At 28.8% G+C, this 14,585-nt stretch overlaps 2 protein-coding genes and 2 long non-coding RNA genes across 11 annotated transcripts in view; 2 read left to right on the top strand and 2 right to left on the bottom strand.

Annotated features, from left to right (window-relative positions):
• The window catches only part of LOC141528388 (putative aminopeptidase W07G4.4), a 72,613-nt gene that overhangs the window by 18,103 nt on the left and 39,925 nt on the right, over positions 1-14,585 (bottom strand). For 3 of the 6 annotated variants that reach the window (XM_074244433.1, XM_074244436.1, XM_074244434.1), the window contains exon 3: positions 5,810-5,957. In XM_074244433.1, the coding sequence (XP_074100534.1) occupies positions 5,810-5,957 (148 nt within the window). Of the gene's footprint in view, positions 1-5,809; positions 5,958-6,270; positions 6,735-6,830; positions 6,889-14,585 lie in introns of those variants that run through there. The other 3 variants (XM_074244438.1, XM_074244439.1, XM_074244437.1) reach the window with 3 other exon arrangements.
• On the bottom strand, positions 2,453-5,428 carry LOC141528254 (uncharacterized). Of its 2 annotated transcripts, none has more exons than XM_074244207.1 (4): positions 5,401-5,428; positions 3,948-4,428; positions 3,426-3,864; positions 2,453-3,282 (listed from the first exon to the last, which is right to left on the bottom strand). In XM_074244207.1, the coding sequence occupies exons 2-4, from the start codon at positions 4,386-4,388 to the stop codon at positions 2,594-2,596; spliced, it is 1,569 nt and encodes a 522-aa protein (XP_074100308.1). In that variant the 5' UTR covers positions 4,389-4,428; positions 5,401-5,428; the 3' UTR covers positions 2,453-2,593. The 2 variants fall into 2 exon arrangements, with proteins under 2 accessions (XP_074100308.1, XP_074100309.1); XM_074244208.1 differs by lacking the exon at positions 5,401-5,428 and having other exon boundaries at positions 3,426-3,668; positions 3,780-3,864; positions 3,948-5,372.
• LOC141528392 (uncharacterized) lies at positions 7,103-8,676 on the top strand. The gene is made up of 2 exons (XR_012479368.1): positions 7,103-7,256; positions 7,671-8,676. It is a non-coding gene; the product is annotated as an uncharacterized LOC141528392 (long non-coding RNA).
• Positions 9,907-12,212, top strand: LOC141528390 (uncharacterized). Of its 2 annotated transcripts, none has more exons than XR_012479366.1 (4): positions 9,907-9,921; positions 10,003-10,379; positions 10,477-10,538; positions 11,478-12,212. It is a non-coding gene; the product is annotated as an uncharacterized LOC141528390 (long non-coding RNA). The 2 variants fall into 2 exon arrangements; XR_012479365.1 differs by having other exon boundaries at positions 9,991-10,379.

The following is a 14,585-nucleotide window of genomic DNA, read 5'->3' as shown; positions in this document are numbered from 1 at the left end:
ACTGAAAATAAATTTGCGAGTTGCGGTCTAATATAAGGTGATTTTTTTATAAACTATTTTTGTCAAGTGATAGGATGTTAGTCATCTATTGTTACGCGTCGGGTTATCTTTAGATGGGAGATATTTACGTAGGATGACGCCATTGAATAGTTGTTTGAATGTAGGGTTTAATAGAATCTAAAACTTTCTTTTAAAATTTTGTTACGAAAAACAGTGAAATGTAAAAGAAGCGGCGACGTGCTCACGAAACTGCGTGTTGACCAATTCTACAAAGATTGTGTTCAGAAAATTATTGATGCATTGTTGAAAACTCGATTTGTATTGATGCCACGTATAAATGCAAGCCTCACTATTTAGCAATCCATGAAGACACTCGTATTTTTAGTCAGTTTTTCATTTTTTTTTATAGCTTCTTTGATACTTGTAGAGCTAGAACTGAATCTTTAATCATATAAATTTTTTCAATAGCTTCTGTAGGAAAATCTTGTAAATTTAATACTGATTGCGATGATCACAAAAATTTGAAGTGTTCACATGATAAGATTTGTGCTTGCAACGATCGTTATTCATACTACACGGCGAAAAAAAAGTAGGAATTTTCCCTATTTTTGCATAGGGAAAATTCCTATGTGGACATCGGAATTTTTCCAATGTTAACATAGAAATTTTTCCAATGGTAACATAGGAATTTTTTTTTCATTAACATGATAGAAATATCTATGTGACATAGGATCAATTCATTAAAGACATGAAAAAAAAATTTTTTTTTCAACTGAAAAAAAATATAAATCGAAAAAACACCATTTGAAATTTTCAGGATATTTGTAATACAATGTCAAAGTTTCATATGAAAGAAAGAAAAAAGAAATTAAAAGTTTTTATTATTGAGAAATTCGGAGTTTTTTTGGAAAATCTGAAAAATAACGATGAAGATAGGTTTGAATAATTTGTTTCTATTTTTTTCCAAAAAGAACATTTAATAAAAAAAATTTTGAAAAAAAAAAACGTCCCGATAAGTCAATTTTTGAAAAAGTGATGGTAATTTAAACCACACCGTCCATAATCTGGTGGATTTTTAATTTTTTTGAAATGTAAAGCAAAATTTGAAAAAAATTTCCTCGAATTTTTTTATCACAAACCGACTGTACATCACTTTTTTACTTTTAAATTATCTCGAATTGCTCGAATGAGAAAATTGGTATGTAAATTTGTAATTATTAAATTAAGTTACATAAATTTTAGTGATAAATAAATTTTTCCTATATTACATGGATTTTCTATCACGTTAATAAAGAAAAAATTCCCATGTTAACACTGGAAAAATTTCTATGTCAACATAAGAATTTTTCCTATGCAAAAATAGGAAATATCCCTATGTTTTTTTCGCCATGTAGTATTACAAAAAGAAAAGATTTGATTGTTTGTTTGTTTGGATTGAATAGACTCCGAAACTACTGAACTGATTTGAAAAATTCTTTCACTGTTGGGAAGCTACACTATCCCCGGGTGACATAGACTGTATTATGTTATGATTCATTTTGAAATTTTTAATGAATACCCGTGTGAAACCAAGGCGGACTGCTAGTACTCTATAAAACGGTACATGCGTACTAGTTTCGAATGAGTTTTATTCACATAATTTCGAGTGTACGTTGAATAGCTTTCACTGTGTCGATAATAAGAGTCAATGCAAGCCTAATTTCACCTTGCTGTAAGAATAAGTATCCGATGTGAAAAAAATCCAGTGTACTGAAAGAAAAGTGCATAGTTAGCTGAATTATAACGTTATAAGTATAAGATTTTTGGTTTGTTGTACTTTCTTTCATAGCTACTCGACTTATGCATTAGTTGACGTAAATAGTTTTATGGACTATATTTTAATAAATATTTTTCTTTTATCGTCTTAAACAAAATAGTATATTACACTACAAGGGCAGAAAGTTTGAGATTCCTGCACTGCGCGCCATGATGCCCGAGGCGAAGCCGAGGGCATCACAGCGCGCAGTTCAGGGCTCTCAAACTTTCTGCGCGTGTAGTGTATACTATTATTCTTGCTACCTGGTCGAAAGTACGGAAAAATGACAAGTGTGTACTAAAGATATTGATGTCTGCTCCGACATTTGCGGCACGAGCGAAGCGAGTGCTGCTGATCGGGGGCAGGCATTAAATACATCTATAAATAAAGGTATAGATTTTAATTAAAGAAATTGTACTTATATTAAAATCATGACTACTTATTCGTATCACAATTACAAAGTTTATTTTATAACAGCTGAGGTTACTTTATCAATTATAGCTTATATAGTAAATAATCATTTATTAAAAGTAATTATCGATTAGAATATATTGCATACATTATAACTAAACAGTAATGTTATAAAATATTGACTATTTATTTGTATTACAATTACAAAACTTATTTTAAAACAGCCAAAGTTACTTGATTTTTTATTATAGTGCATGTAGTCATTTTTATAGAAATATAATAATACTCATTTAAAAAAATTTTTTTTAATAATTATCAATTTGAATATTTTGCACGCATTATACCTTAAAAGTAATAATATTATAATGTTAAACCTGTCATAGTAAATTATATATTTGGCTCAGGAAGTTTATCATCAGAAATATAAAAGTTATTAATTATTTTTCCGTGAAATGTACAGTTGTCGTATCTAATGTTTGGATTTTTGTTTGATAACGCTTCTATAGATGCAGATTCTGGTGCTTCATCTATTAGTTTAGTTTCCGATGTCAGTTGTCTAGTATGATTTTTATTAGGCGTAGATTTAAATTTTTGTCGACTTGTTACAAAATTAGTTGATGTTGATGCCGATTTTACATTACTGTTTGCATTACGTATTTGCTCGACCTTCATTTTTTTCTCTGGAGGTTGATTTTCTTTGTCATGAGAAAAAACCGAGATTGGTGGTTTTTTTAAAAAATGACAAGGTTCAGCTGTTTCAACGGCAGAATTTATGATTATTTTTTTATTGTTTGCTGTGGTAAAGGAAGGTAATAATGATACTGGTTTTTCTGATTCAAATGAGTTGTCAATCGCCGTCAAAGTGTCATCATCTAAGCAAAAGTCATCAAATAAGTTATCACAATCGGTTTCTGTTGATATAGATTCATGAGTTTGAACCGAACTTTTTGTTTGAGTCGAATTAGTTTCACTTGTAGATGGTTGCGGATTTGTATCTGATGGATGAGCAACTTTAGCTGCATGTGTGATTTTATCAAAGATATTTTGTCTGTTCAGCAAGGAGTTCTCAACATAAGCTGTAAATATATAGATATAAACATATTATTTAAAATACTTATAAAACATTTATAATTATAATTTTTTTTAATAAATAAAAGTAATAAAAATTAGTACTAAAAAAATAGTAATAAATTATTACCAAAAAAGTAATAAAAATTACCTTCTGCTATAGTAGCTGATTTCCATCTTCCTAATTGTTTCAACATTGTTACACTTGCTCCAGAGTTTGATATCAATGTAGCTGATGTCCTGCGTAAGCAGTGTCCTGTGTATTTTTGGGGATCAGTCAACTTCAAATACTCAGCAATAATTTTTGGGATTTGACCTATTTTATTTCTCCCAATCACTTGTCGGCAGCATTTACCGTTTGAAAATTGCACAAAAAATCTCTCAGTCCCAAAATCTGAAGGTCTTAAAGAAATATATTTTTTCACTTTTTCATAAAAAAATTGTCCGACTAAAAATTTACGAGGTAGACCATTCTTTGAATCGTTTATGGAAACGAAGTATTTACCGTTAATTTCTTCAATATCAGCAACTTGAAGTTCTTTTAATTCGTCGCATCTGGTAGCTCCACAAATGCCAAAGATTAACATAACCTTAAAATATAAAAATAAAGATAACAATAAATTAATTAATTAGAGAATCAATACAATTTATACAAATTTTTATAAATACATACTTTATTGGCTAAATGAGTGTAGTCCGGTGCATTATTTATGAATGCCATAACCTCGTCCCACGTCAAGATAGCAGATTTCTTAGGCTTATGACCTTTGGCGTTATTTTTAACTAGACTTTTTAATTTATAAAACTTACTGATATCAATATTATCTCTGGCATTCAGCGTCGATTTTAACATAGAATGAATACTCCATAAAGTAGATGGACACAATTTTGTGGATAGACTTTTGAAATAAACAATTAAATTATTTTCCTCAGAATCAGATAAAGCACTTTTATTTTTTTGTTTCCATTTTTTGTAAGTATTATAGACTAGCGTATATTTATCAGCAGATTTCTTGGGTAAAGTGTCAGTTTGCACAATCAATTGTGCTTCCGCATCAAAGCCTCTGGTGACTTCTTCTTCATCGGTTGACTCGTCAGATAATTGGTGATGCATTTTTTTATTTTTATTATAAAATTTTAATCACAATAATTTTCTGAATAGAATTTACCAATAAACATTAGCATTAACTTATTGTAAACAAACTTTGAGGTTATACGAGTGCGAGTAAAAGTAGAGGTTGTGGATACTCGAATCGGGTCTTTGTGGTAGTATTGTAGAGGGAATTTCTCATGTATTGAGTGGCAGTGCACGCGACTAAGTTTTTATTCCCGCTCAACTAGATGGCGCGCGTACTGCTTGACCGAGGAATAAAAATGAATATTTCTGCCGCGATATCACAGCAGAAGCTACGTACTTTCGACCGAGGTAGTAAGAAATAGTATATTACACACCGAGGGAAGTAAAGTAAGAAATGTCTCAGATCACATGTAATTGTTGGCCGAGGCGAAGCCGAGGTCAACAAACATGTGATCTGAGGCTTTCTTATTTACTTCCCGAGGAGTGTATGCTATTTTTTTGCTCGACGAAGGCAGAAAGTGGCAATTTCGTTTAGCACAGCGGGCCGAAATTTGACGCTTTCTGCCCGTCGAGCAAAAAAATTATTAGGTGCCTGAAAAGTTATTACTGACGATGTCTTCGATAGCTTAACTGGAAGAGCCCTTGCGGCGTATCCAAGAGATACGGGTTCGATTCTCGATCCGGGCGGTCCGAATTGTATTTTTTGTTTTCTGAATTAAAATGAATCAAGATGACTATTAAAATCATATTCAACTAAAAATATGATATAAGAACTTTAATTAAATAGTGGTGATGCTATTTAACTAAATTTTCTTAGTTCAGAAAAATACATTTTTCTCTCAGTGAAATCCATGCAAAATTAGCTAGCGTCCGTATCAAACATCGCCAATAATGCGGGTGAGCTGTTTTTTCTAGATTTTGTTAAAGTCGACGAAATGGCGAAAGGAAAAAATCTCGTGAAGAGTCATGATGAAGAAAAAAGGAAATAAAAAAGGGGTTTTATAAGTTTGCCATCTCGATTCTCAATTAGACGAAAAGCTATACGTACTTTTTGTTAGTGTTGGACTCGTTTTATCGTTACCAAAGGAAGGATTTCTCGACGAAGGGCAGTTCCACCCTCGAGAGTATTCGAGTAACTCCATCGTTTAGTTTCCCATTTTTTTCCCATCCCACCGAAATTCCAGGCTCATGGCCCCTCACACCCCTTAATTTTGTGTCTTATCCTGACTCCCACTTCTGGGCCATTCAGGAGTGCCGCTACTCGAAAAGTTTATCGCGCAAACACCTTCAGTAGCTCGACATGGGCAAGAGAACGTGTGCTGAGAATCAAAAGAAAGAGACGACAAAGAAAAGAGGAATAATGCTCTCTTTTCTTCAATGTAGGTACTTTTTTTGGGTTGAACTTATTTTATTTATTTGTCTTTTTACTCCCATTTTTTCACCACTTCAAGACTTACCGATATCCCTGGCGACGTATCTCCCGCTCTCGAGTGCACAGGCAAGTTTTACGATACCCTCTAGCTTTTTAGTGCTGATGGGACTCCAGACACCCAGCTGATATGCTTTGTAACAATGATCTCGACTTATTTCTCGAACTTCTAGTGGCTTAAAAACAAAAGAAAACATATAAAAGTTTATTTATATTCTATAAATTAGTTGATTTAGTTTTCTCGTTTATCAAGGAGATAAATGCAATTTGGCACCCTAATTTTAACTTCTTGGGTCAAGCAATTTTTGTAACACTTTCATTGTTCATATTAAATACATATGTTGGACCAGAAGTGAGTTAGCAATCGCCAATTTTTTTAATAAGAAGAATATTTTTGTTTAGAAGATGAAAAAATCCACACGAGTAATTTTCCAAAATTTCACAATTAAATTTTTTTTTTTCAAATGACAGGATATGATAATTACTTACTATAAAAGATGAACAGAAAAAAAAATTTCTTAAACCGAGAAAATTGTAAGGAAGACCGAAGTTATTTTAGAGCAGGAAGAAATTTTCTTGGCTTAAAAAAATTTAACTTCATTTAAGAAATTTTTAATCTTTCTCAAGATTTTCTTGAATTAAGAAAATTTACGCTTGACTCAAAACTTTTTTCTTTCTGTGTATCAGATTCGTGTGGCAATGGTTGAATAATAATTTTGTATGAATACAAAGCAAAAACACATTTGACATTTAAAAAAAAAAAAATAAAATTTCGGTGATTGAGAAAAAAATTACTGTTAAAAAAAAAAAATTATAAAAACAACATTTTTTTCTATTGAAAATTACTATTGTATCTTATCTTATTTAGAGAAGGTTAACGACAATTCAAAATTTCTTCTTTCAGTGTTTAATAAAAGAAATATTTAAAAAAAATGTAATATTTCTATTTGAATTTCGGATAATTAATTTTGGAGGCTTGCTAATAAATCTGTGTGGATCATCTATTACGATTGTAATTATAAGCAACTTTCAAATTTTACGATACTAACAATTAAATTACATTGTACTTGTCTCTATTGACACTTTAGTTGTGAAAATATTAGGAGAATAACTAACATTCCTTTTTGTGTTTCGGTGAATTAGTTTCGAAGGCTTGCAAGAAAATTTGTGAATCATCTATTATTATTGAAATTATTAGTGACTTCCGGATTTTACACTGCTTATAACTAAAGTATATTGAGCTTGTCTTTGTTTATATATTTCTATTCTATTAATTGCTAATAATATCACTATCAATAATGTAAAGTAAAGTGCAATGCGTTTGTAAAAAAATTTTCTTTTTGGTTTTAAGTATAGTTTAAGATCAAGTATAGTTTCTGCATATATCTAACGACAAGGTAATTTTAATCATTATTCAGATAGACAGCAACTTGTGGAACTCGTAGTCAATTTTTTCGAATGAATAATTTTTTATTGTAAGTAATACTCCTGATAAAATTGATAGACTAAGCAGCTGATAAATTATCGACTAATTATTTTTAACAAGTTTACATTAAATGTGAAATTTTTGTGCATTCAAACTGCCAGTATGGACAAATGAAGTGACTATTATTCAAAATCAAACGTGTCATCTTACTAAAAGCAAAATTTTTGAATCAAGAACATTATTATAAAGAATTTTGTCTTGAATCAAGCAAAAAAATTCATAAACTGAAAAATCGATTTTAATTTAAGTAAATTTTTATTGAAATTTTTATTTTGAAAAATTTTCAGCTTGATTCAAAATAATCAAATTTTTCTAAAGAATTGTCTTGGTTCAAAATTTCATTTCTAGAGTGAACTTAATTTTTTTTTAATCAGCGTATGAATAAATGAATTAAATGTTTCAGGATAAAATTCCATTGAGAATTCAAATTGTTGGGGCCATACTTTGCCAGTGGGTCCAATACAAGAACAAGTAAAATTGCCTGCAAATTCGCGAAAAGTCAATTTTGTAATCCAAGAGACTGCGACCAAATTCTGTGCTCAAAATCATCGATTGTCGGCTGTCATCATTAATTCATCGATACAACGATCAAATTTAATCTCATACTAATACTCTAATAATTTATTTATAATTTTTTCGATTAAAATACAAAAGATCGTCATGTTTCCGTGGTGGGGCTGGCCACTTCTGGTACTCATAATGTTGATGATTTGGTTAGTCAAACTTTGCATAGACCATTACAAAGAAAAAAGGCGTATGGCTCCGCGTTAATTTAATATATAAGAAGTTTTTTTGCAAAAAGTGTAAGTCCTGCGTTTACGAAGGAATATGTAGTACATATCAAAGTCATTGAACTTTTAGTCAGTGTTAACATGTACTATCTCCAGTTAATTCTAAATTTTACATTGAACATCTTTGACATAAATTTTGCTATCAGTTTTTAAATTAACGAGTAAAAAAATTTCACGAAACAAAACAAGTAATAATATTTTAAATTTTATTTATATTTTAACAAAGTACACAGTTAAAGAATTTGCGTCATTGCGTCAAAAAATTTTGTGTTAAATATTTAACATTTTCATGTGTAAATTTAACATTTATTGAGTTAAATTAACACAAAAAAGTGTTAAACTAACACAAAGAGTGTTGAATATTTAACATGAAAATCTTTAACTCAAAATTTTTGACGCATTGATGCAAAATTCTTTACTGTGTAGTTTGTTGTCTTGAAAACAATTTTAGTTCAATTAGGATTTACACACAGAATATTTTTATAAAACATGTTGTATTAATAATTTAAAAAATATTGAATGAAGTCAATTATTAATGAATCTATAAATATAAATGGAATGTAAAATCTTAAATATAAAATTTATTTTAAGATTATTAAAAATTCAAACATGCTGAAATATTGTCTTTTCTCACAACATTTTAACCATTCATTTAACAATTTGTATTAAAAAATTATCATATTTTTTATAAAGAAACTACCGAATCATTTTCGCTATGCAAAAACTGTAATGTTTCGTAGTTGGCTTTAAAAAAAGCTAGAATTCATAATTAAAAAAAAAATGATAAACGATTTTTAGCATACCTTAACTTAAGTACATTTCATCGCTACTTTACATTTTCAAATTAAAAAATATTTTATAATAACATACTTTTAACCTATTTTTTTAAATTTGAAATCATTCATCCGCGAAAAATCATAAATTTGTTAATAATAATTTAATAAAATAAATTTCAATTTATATACACTGAGAATTGTAAAATTTTACTTATAAAAACAAATTTTTATGTATTAATAAAATTAGTTGCATTGACAACAAGCCGGTGTTTCTATGAACGTAATTGTCAACACTGACAATAATCATATTTAAAATTTTCGTTAATTAAGTATTGGTGCGAAGCCTGGACGGGCTGCTAGTATATTATGTATGGATACATATAACCTCGTCAGTTCTGATACAGGCGTATGTAGTCATATTGAGAAATTCTTTCTTGGGAGTTTCAAAATGAACTTTTGAAGTCAGAAAGAAAAAAATTCCTGAAATTTTTAAGAAAAATTACCAAATTATGCTTTCTAATTATCAAAAACGTTTAATTATCCCTAACAGAAAAATTTATTACTATTAATTAAGCTTGGTAAACCGTCAAAAAATGATTTTTCAACGTTAGATGATTTCATAAGTTTTTATTTATTGTCAGTAAACTATTCTTCCGACCTTTGAATAAAAATTAAGAGTCAAGATTTTACTTTGACATTTTTTAAAAATTTATGACTTATGATTCTGTATAATGTAATATTATTAAATCACATAGAATCATAATTTTATTATGCGTAATTATTTCCTATTTTTCAAGATGAGAAAACGAGAAATAAAATGAAGAATGAAACAATTGAGGCAATAAATTCCAAATTTTTTTGTTGCCTTGAACATTATACGTGTATTTTTATTATGAAAGATTGAAAAATTTGCTTATGAGCGGTTATTATATTATACTGATGAAAAGAATCCGAAAAATTTTTTTTTTCACTCAGAAACAATTAACAGTAAGTTATATACGAATTAATGTTCGAGGAATGTTAATACATTTTCATTGTTCAAAGTAAATCGATATTCCTTTATTTCAAAAGAAATATTTATCAAAAGGTAAAGTATAATTAGTGATAATAATAAGTAAATAAATTGTTTATAAATTATTCAATTTTAATCACACAGTAAAGCTTTCAGTTAATGTTTATATTGAAGATTCTGATTTGTGCTTCTGCAAACTAAATCCAAAGGCTTGTTAGCAAATAAGTGAATCATCAATTATAAGCAATGTTTCGAATTTTAAGCTACTTATATCGAAAGTATATTGAGTTTGTCTTTGTTTACATTCTTCTACTCTATTCATTGTTATCAATATCACAATCAATAATGTTAAGTAAAGTGCAATGTGTTTGTATAAGAACTCCTTTTTCGGTTGTGAGTATAGTTTACAATAAAGTATAGTTTCATCATATTTGATCCAGAAGACTAACGATAAGGTAATTTTGATCAATATTCAAATAGATAGCAACTCGTGCAAGTCATAGTCAATTTTGCATTATAAATAATTTTTTATTGTAAGTCATACTATTTTCGAAACTGATGGACAAAGCAGTTGTTAGATAATAGACTAATTATTTAAAATAATTATTTCTTAAATTTGAATTTTTTTAGCATCTATATGAATTCAAATTGCCAGTGTAGATCGGTGAAGGGATCATTGTTCAAAATCAAACGTGAGTATTTTATTCAATCATTATTGTAAGACTTGTTTGTTACTATTTTTAATATAAAAAAGCAACTGATTAAATATTGACGTTAAATGCTTCTAAAAATTAGTATTTAAAAAATTTATTAAGTATTTTAGTAAAATTTTGGACTGTAAACTCAAGTAATATGTTATTTTGAACCAGTCAATTTTAAAATATTGGTTAGTAGATAAATAACTCAAAAATTTATTACTGAACAAGTAAATTAATGTTTTTTATGGCTTCCAATCAGAATAGTAGTAATTATTCACTTACGAATGTGAAAGTTTTTTCAGATATGTGGCTATTATTTGAAACTAAGAGCAATAAATTTAGAAACTTTTTAAATAGATTGGATAGCTTTTAAATTGACTTAGAAATATACAATCACCGATAGAAAGATATGTGATTAAAATTAAATCAATTAACACCATCTATATTGATGAAAAATTAGTTTGATTCAACAGCAAAATTTTTGAATAAATAATATATTACACACTCAAGGATAGTAAAGTAAGAAATGTCTCAGATCACGTGTTATTGTTGGCCGAGGTGAAGCCAAGGTCAACAAACATGTGATCTGAGGTTTTCTTATTTACTTTCCGAGAAGTGTATGCTATTTTTTTGCTCGACGAAGGCAGGAAGCGGCAACTTCGTTTAGCGCAGCGTGTCAAAAGTTAACGCTTTCTGCCCGTTGAGAAAAAAAAATGCATCTCAATAATTTTGTTATCGTTTATCAAGCCAAAACATTTAATATCATCAAAATCGTTTTCGATTCAAATAAATTTTAATTGATTTAAGAAATTTTGGACTCGACTAAAAATAATTACAATTTTCCAAATTATAATCACGATTCAAAATTTGATTTCTTGAATCAAGTTGATTTTCTTTCAATTAGTGTATGAATGAATAAAATACATTTTTCAGGATATAGGTTCGTCAAAAGTTCAAATTGTTGTCAGGAGACTCAGCTAGTGAATTCTAGTTAAACATTGAGACAAATTGTATAAAAAATAAGGAGAAGTTAATTTTGTAATTCAAGAGACTGCAACCGAAGTCTGTGTTCAAAATCATCGATCATCAGCTGTTCTCACTGATTTATCAACATAAAAATCATAGTTTATCATTCATCGATACTCAAATAGTTTATTTGCCATTTTTTTTTATTAAAATACAATAAATAATCATGTTGCCGTGGTGGGCTTTGATGATTTTTGGGTTGGTAATGTTGTTGATTAGAGCTGTCAGAATTTACAGGCGATATTTAGATGAAAAAAAAGCGTGATTCATTGTGATGTGAGAACTTTTTTTAGAAATATCTGCAATTTTTATCTTTACGAAGAATTACGTAATACATGTTTCAGTAATCTAACACTAATTCAATGTAATAACATGCATTACCTTCAAATAATTTTAAATTTTACATTAAATATTGTACACACGAATCTTGTTATTAGTTGTGAAATTAAAAAGTGATTTTGATATGGATCATATATTTTTTATAAAAGAAGACATTTTAAAAATACTTTAAGTTAAATTATGATTTACACTATGGAATATTGTTATAAAGAATGTTATATTCATGCTTTTATAAATATTGAATTTCATTAATTATAAATGTACATAAATATGGGTGGAAAGTAAAATCAATGTAAAATTTAATTTGTCTTATTATTCGAATTTAAAAATTTTTAAATCATTTTCTCTTTTTACAAAATTTTAATACTTTATTTACTAAATTACGATAAAAAATTATGAATTTTTTATCGTAATTTCACTCTATATATCTTTTATTACAGACTGTAATCATTACTTTAAAACTTTGTTTAAAATAAGTTTTAATTCATGAAAAAAAAAATTACGAAATTTTTGAATGTATTTTAACTTTAGTATTCTACATTGAAGCTTTGATAATTATTTTACATTCTAAAAGTAAAAACTGTTCTGTAAAAACTTTAAAAACATTTCTGAAAATTTCAGCCGTAAAAAATAAAAAAAGTATTTTTTATCATCTGGTGAAACTTATTCTAACTTATATAAGCTGTATTGTTTTTCAACATACCGATAAAATTACGTACATTTGCATTGAGCCGGTAAGTCTCCGAAAGTAATTATCAACACCGACGATAGTAGTAAAAATTAATGAAATAATTATAAAAAATAGTTACATATAGTTGAATAAAATATACACTGATAAAATAATTTCTTAACATTTAAATGGTTTTATTAACTGTTAATAAATAAATTTTGGGTATTGCATGATTTAATACTATTTTTGAACAATTACAAATCGTTTATAAAATAAACTGGTTAGTGACGAGTTTGTAAGACTCTTGAACATTAAAAATGAGTATCAAAATTATATTTCGATACATTTATGAGCTCATGACTTAAGGTGAAAATATCGTATAATTAGACCAGGTGGATGGATGGTTTTTCTTATCAACAAATGAAGGATGTAAAATGAATTATAGAATCATAGTTGTGATAAGTAACAAAACTATTTTTGAGTAATTAAAAGTATCAATGTATCGTATTGTTATTATGAAAATTTATGACATTTGTTTATTAATGGTCTCCAAATCATTCTGTTAAACAGACACAGTCATTACAAAAATTTTTTTTGCCCTCCGGGCGGAAAGTGGCAACTTTCTTCCCGCTGCGGTAAACGAAATTGCCGCTTTCCGCCTTCGTCGGACAAAAAAATAGCATACACTCAGAGGCTTTTGTTATTTTCATTCCCAAGGGGTGTAATATACTATATTCACTATCAATAAATAATCGTTAACTTTCAATAAGTGTAAATAAACTGTCAATAAACGTACGTTGCTTCCAAAACAATATATAATGACTCGTATATTACACACCCAAGGATAGTAAAGTAAGAAATGTCTCAGATCACGTGTAATTGTTGGCCGAGGTGAAGCCAAGGTCAACAAACATGTGATCTGAGGTTTTCTTATTTACTTTCCGAGGAGTGTATACTATTTTTTTGCTCGACGAAGGTGTAAAGCGGAAACTTCGTTTAGCGCAGTGAGGCTAAAGTTGCCATTTTCCGCCCGGAGGGCAAAAAAAACAATTATTTATTTTTAGTAATCGGATGAATTTTTCCCTAAATGCATGATTAAATTTACAGCTCATTGATTCTTTTATCAGTGTATAATTATGAAAGAATTTTGAGAATAATTAACATTCTTTCTTATGTTTGGGTGAATTAGATTTGAGGCTTTGCTAGAAAATCATGTACTTGAAGTTTCGAACGTTCAACTGCCATATGTGTAGTATCAGAAATACTGGATAGGATATGATGTTGTTAATATCTAAAAAGGATATCACAGGTCAGGTAATTTAAGTGTTGTGTTTATTAGGAAAGAATACAAAGGTCTGCCTACAATGAATAGTTCTTCAGGACTGTCTTCTCAAGTCCTTTTTCTTAATTACTCTACCTACTACTTGGGCCTCTCATCCCACTCAGTCATACTTTTACAATGTGCAAAACTAACTTAAACTTAAAGTTCCCACGCATTTCCAAAATACTTTTAAAATTCACTCTCACAATTTTACTTACAACAATCTTACCTATCTGTCAAAACATCTGCAAACAGCATGTTCGACGTACTTACTTAAATCTTATAATTTACGATACCCTAAACCCTTGGTTACAAAAGTGAAATCTCTACAGTGATCATAAAACTAAAAAAATAAGTTACAGTCTATTTTTACAACTCTACATATGTAATAGCTAAATTTGTCATTAAAGACAAATTTGGGAATTAGGGAAGTAAAGAATAAAGGGAAAGGGGAGGATCTTTACTCAGTAGGAATTTTCGGTAACTGAAAAAAAGTAATTCGGACGGCCCAGACCGGGACTCGAACCCGGATCATTTGGTTACGCGTCAAAGGCTCTACCAGTTAAGCTATCCGAGACACTGTCCGTGATTACTATTCCCTTTTTCTTCCTAATATAATTAGGAAGAAAATCTGTGAATCATCTATTGTTATTAGAATTATAAGTAACTTCCGGATTTTACAATG

Source organism: Cotesia typhae, unplaced genomic scaffold (assembly GCF_013202065.1).
Source record: "Cotesia typhae breed Kobodo isofemale line unplaced genomic scaffold, CoteBio_Ctyphae contig_43, whole genome shotgun sequence".
In the NCBI taxonomy this organism is placed as follows: Eukaryota; Metazoa; Arthropoda; class Insecta; order Hymenoptera; family Braconidae; genus Cotesia; species Cotesia typhae.
The sequence above is the reverse complement of the archived record's forward strand: the minus strand, read 5'-3'. Positions and strand labels throughout refer to the sequence as shown.

Excerpts from the sequence above, each read along its gene's own strand:
- LOC141528254 (XM_074244207.1), bottom strand. The coding sequence starts at position 4,388 with ATGCATCACCAATTATCTGACGAGTCAACCGATGAAGAAGAAGTCACC. Across the intron at positions 3,865-3,947 it reads ACACTCATTTAGCCAATAAA|GTTATGTTAATCTTTGGCAT; the intron begins GTATGTATTTAT and ends TTATATTTTAAG. Across the intron at positions 3,283-3,425 it reads ATCAGCTACTATAGCAGAAG|CTTATGTTGAGAACTCCTTG; the intron begins GTAATTTTTATT and ends ATATATTTACAG.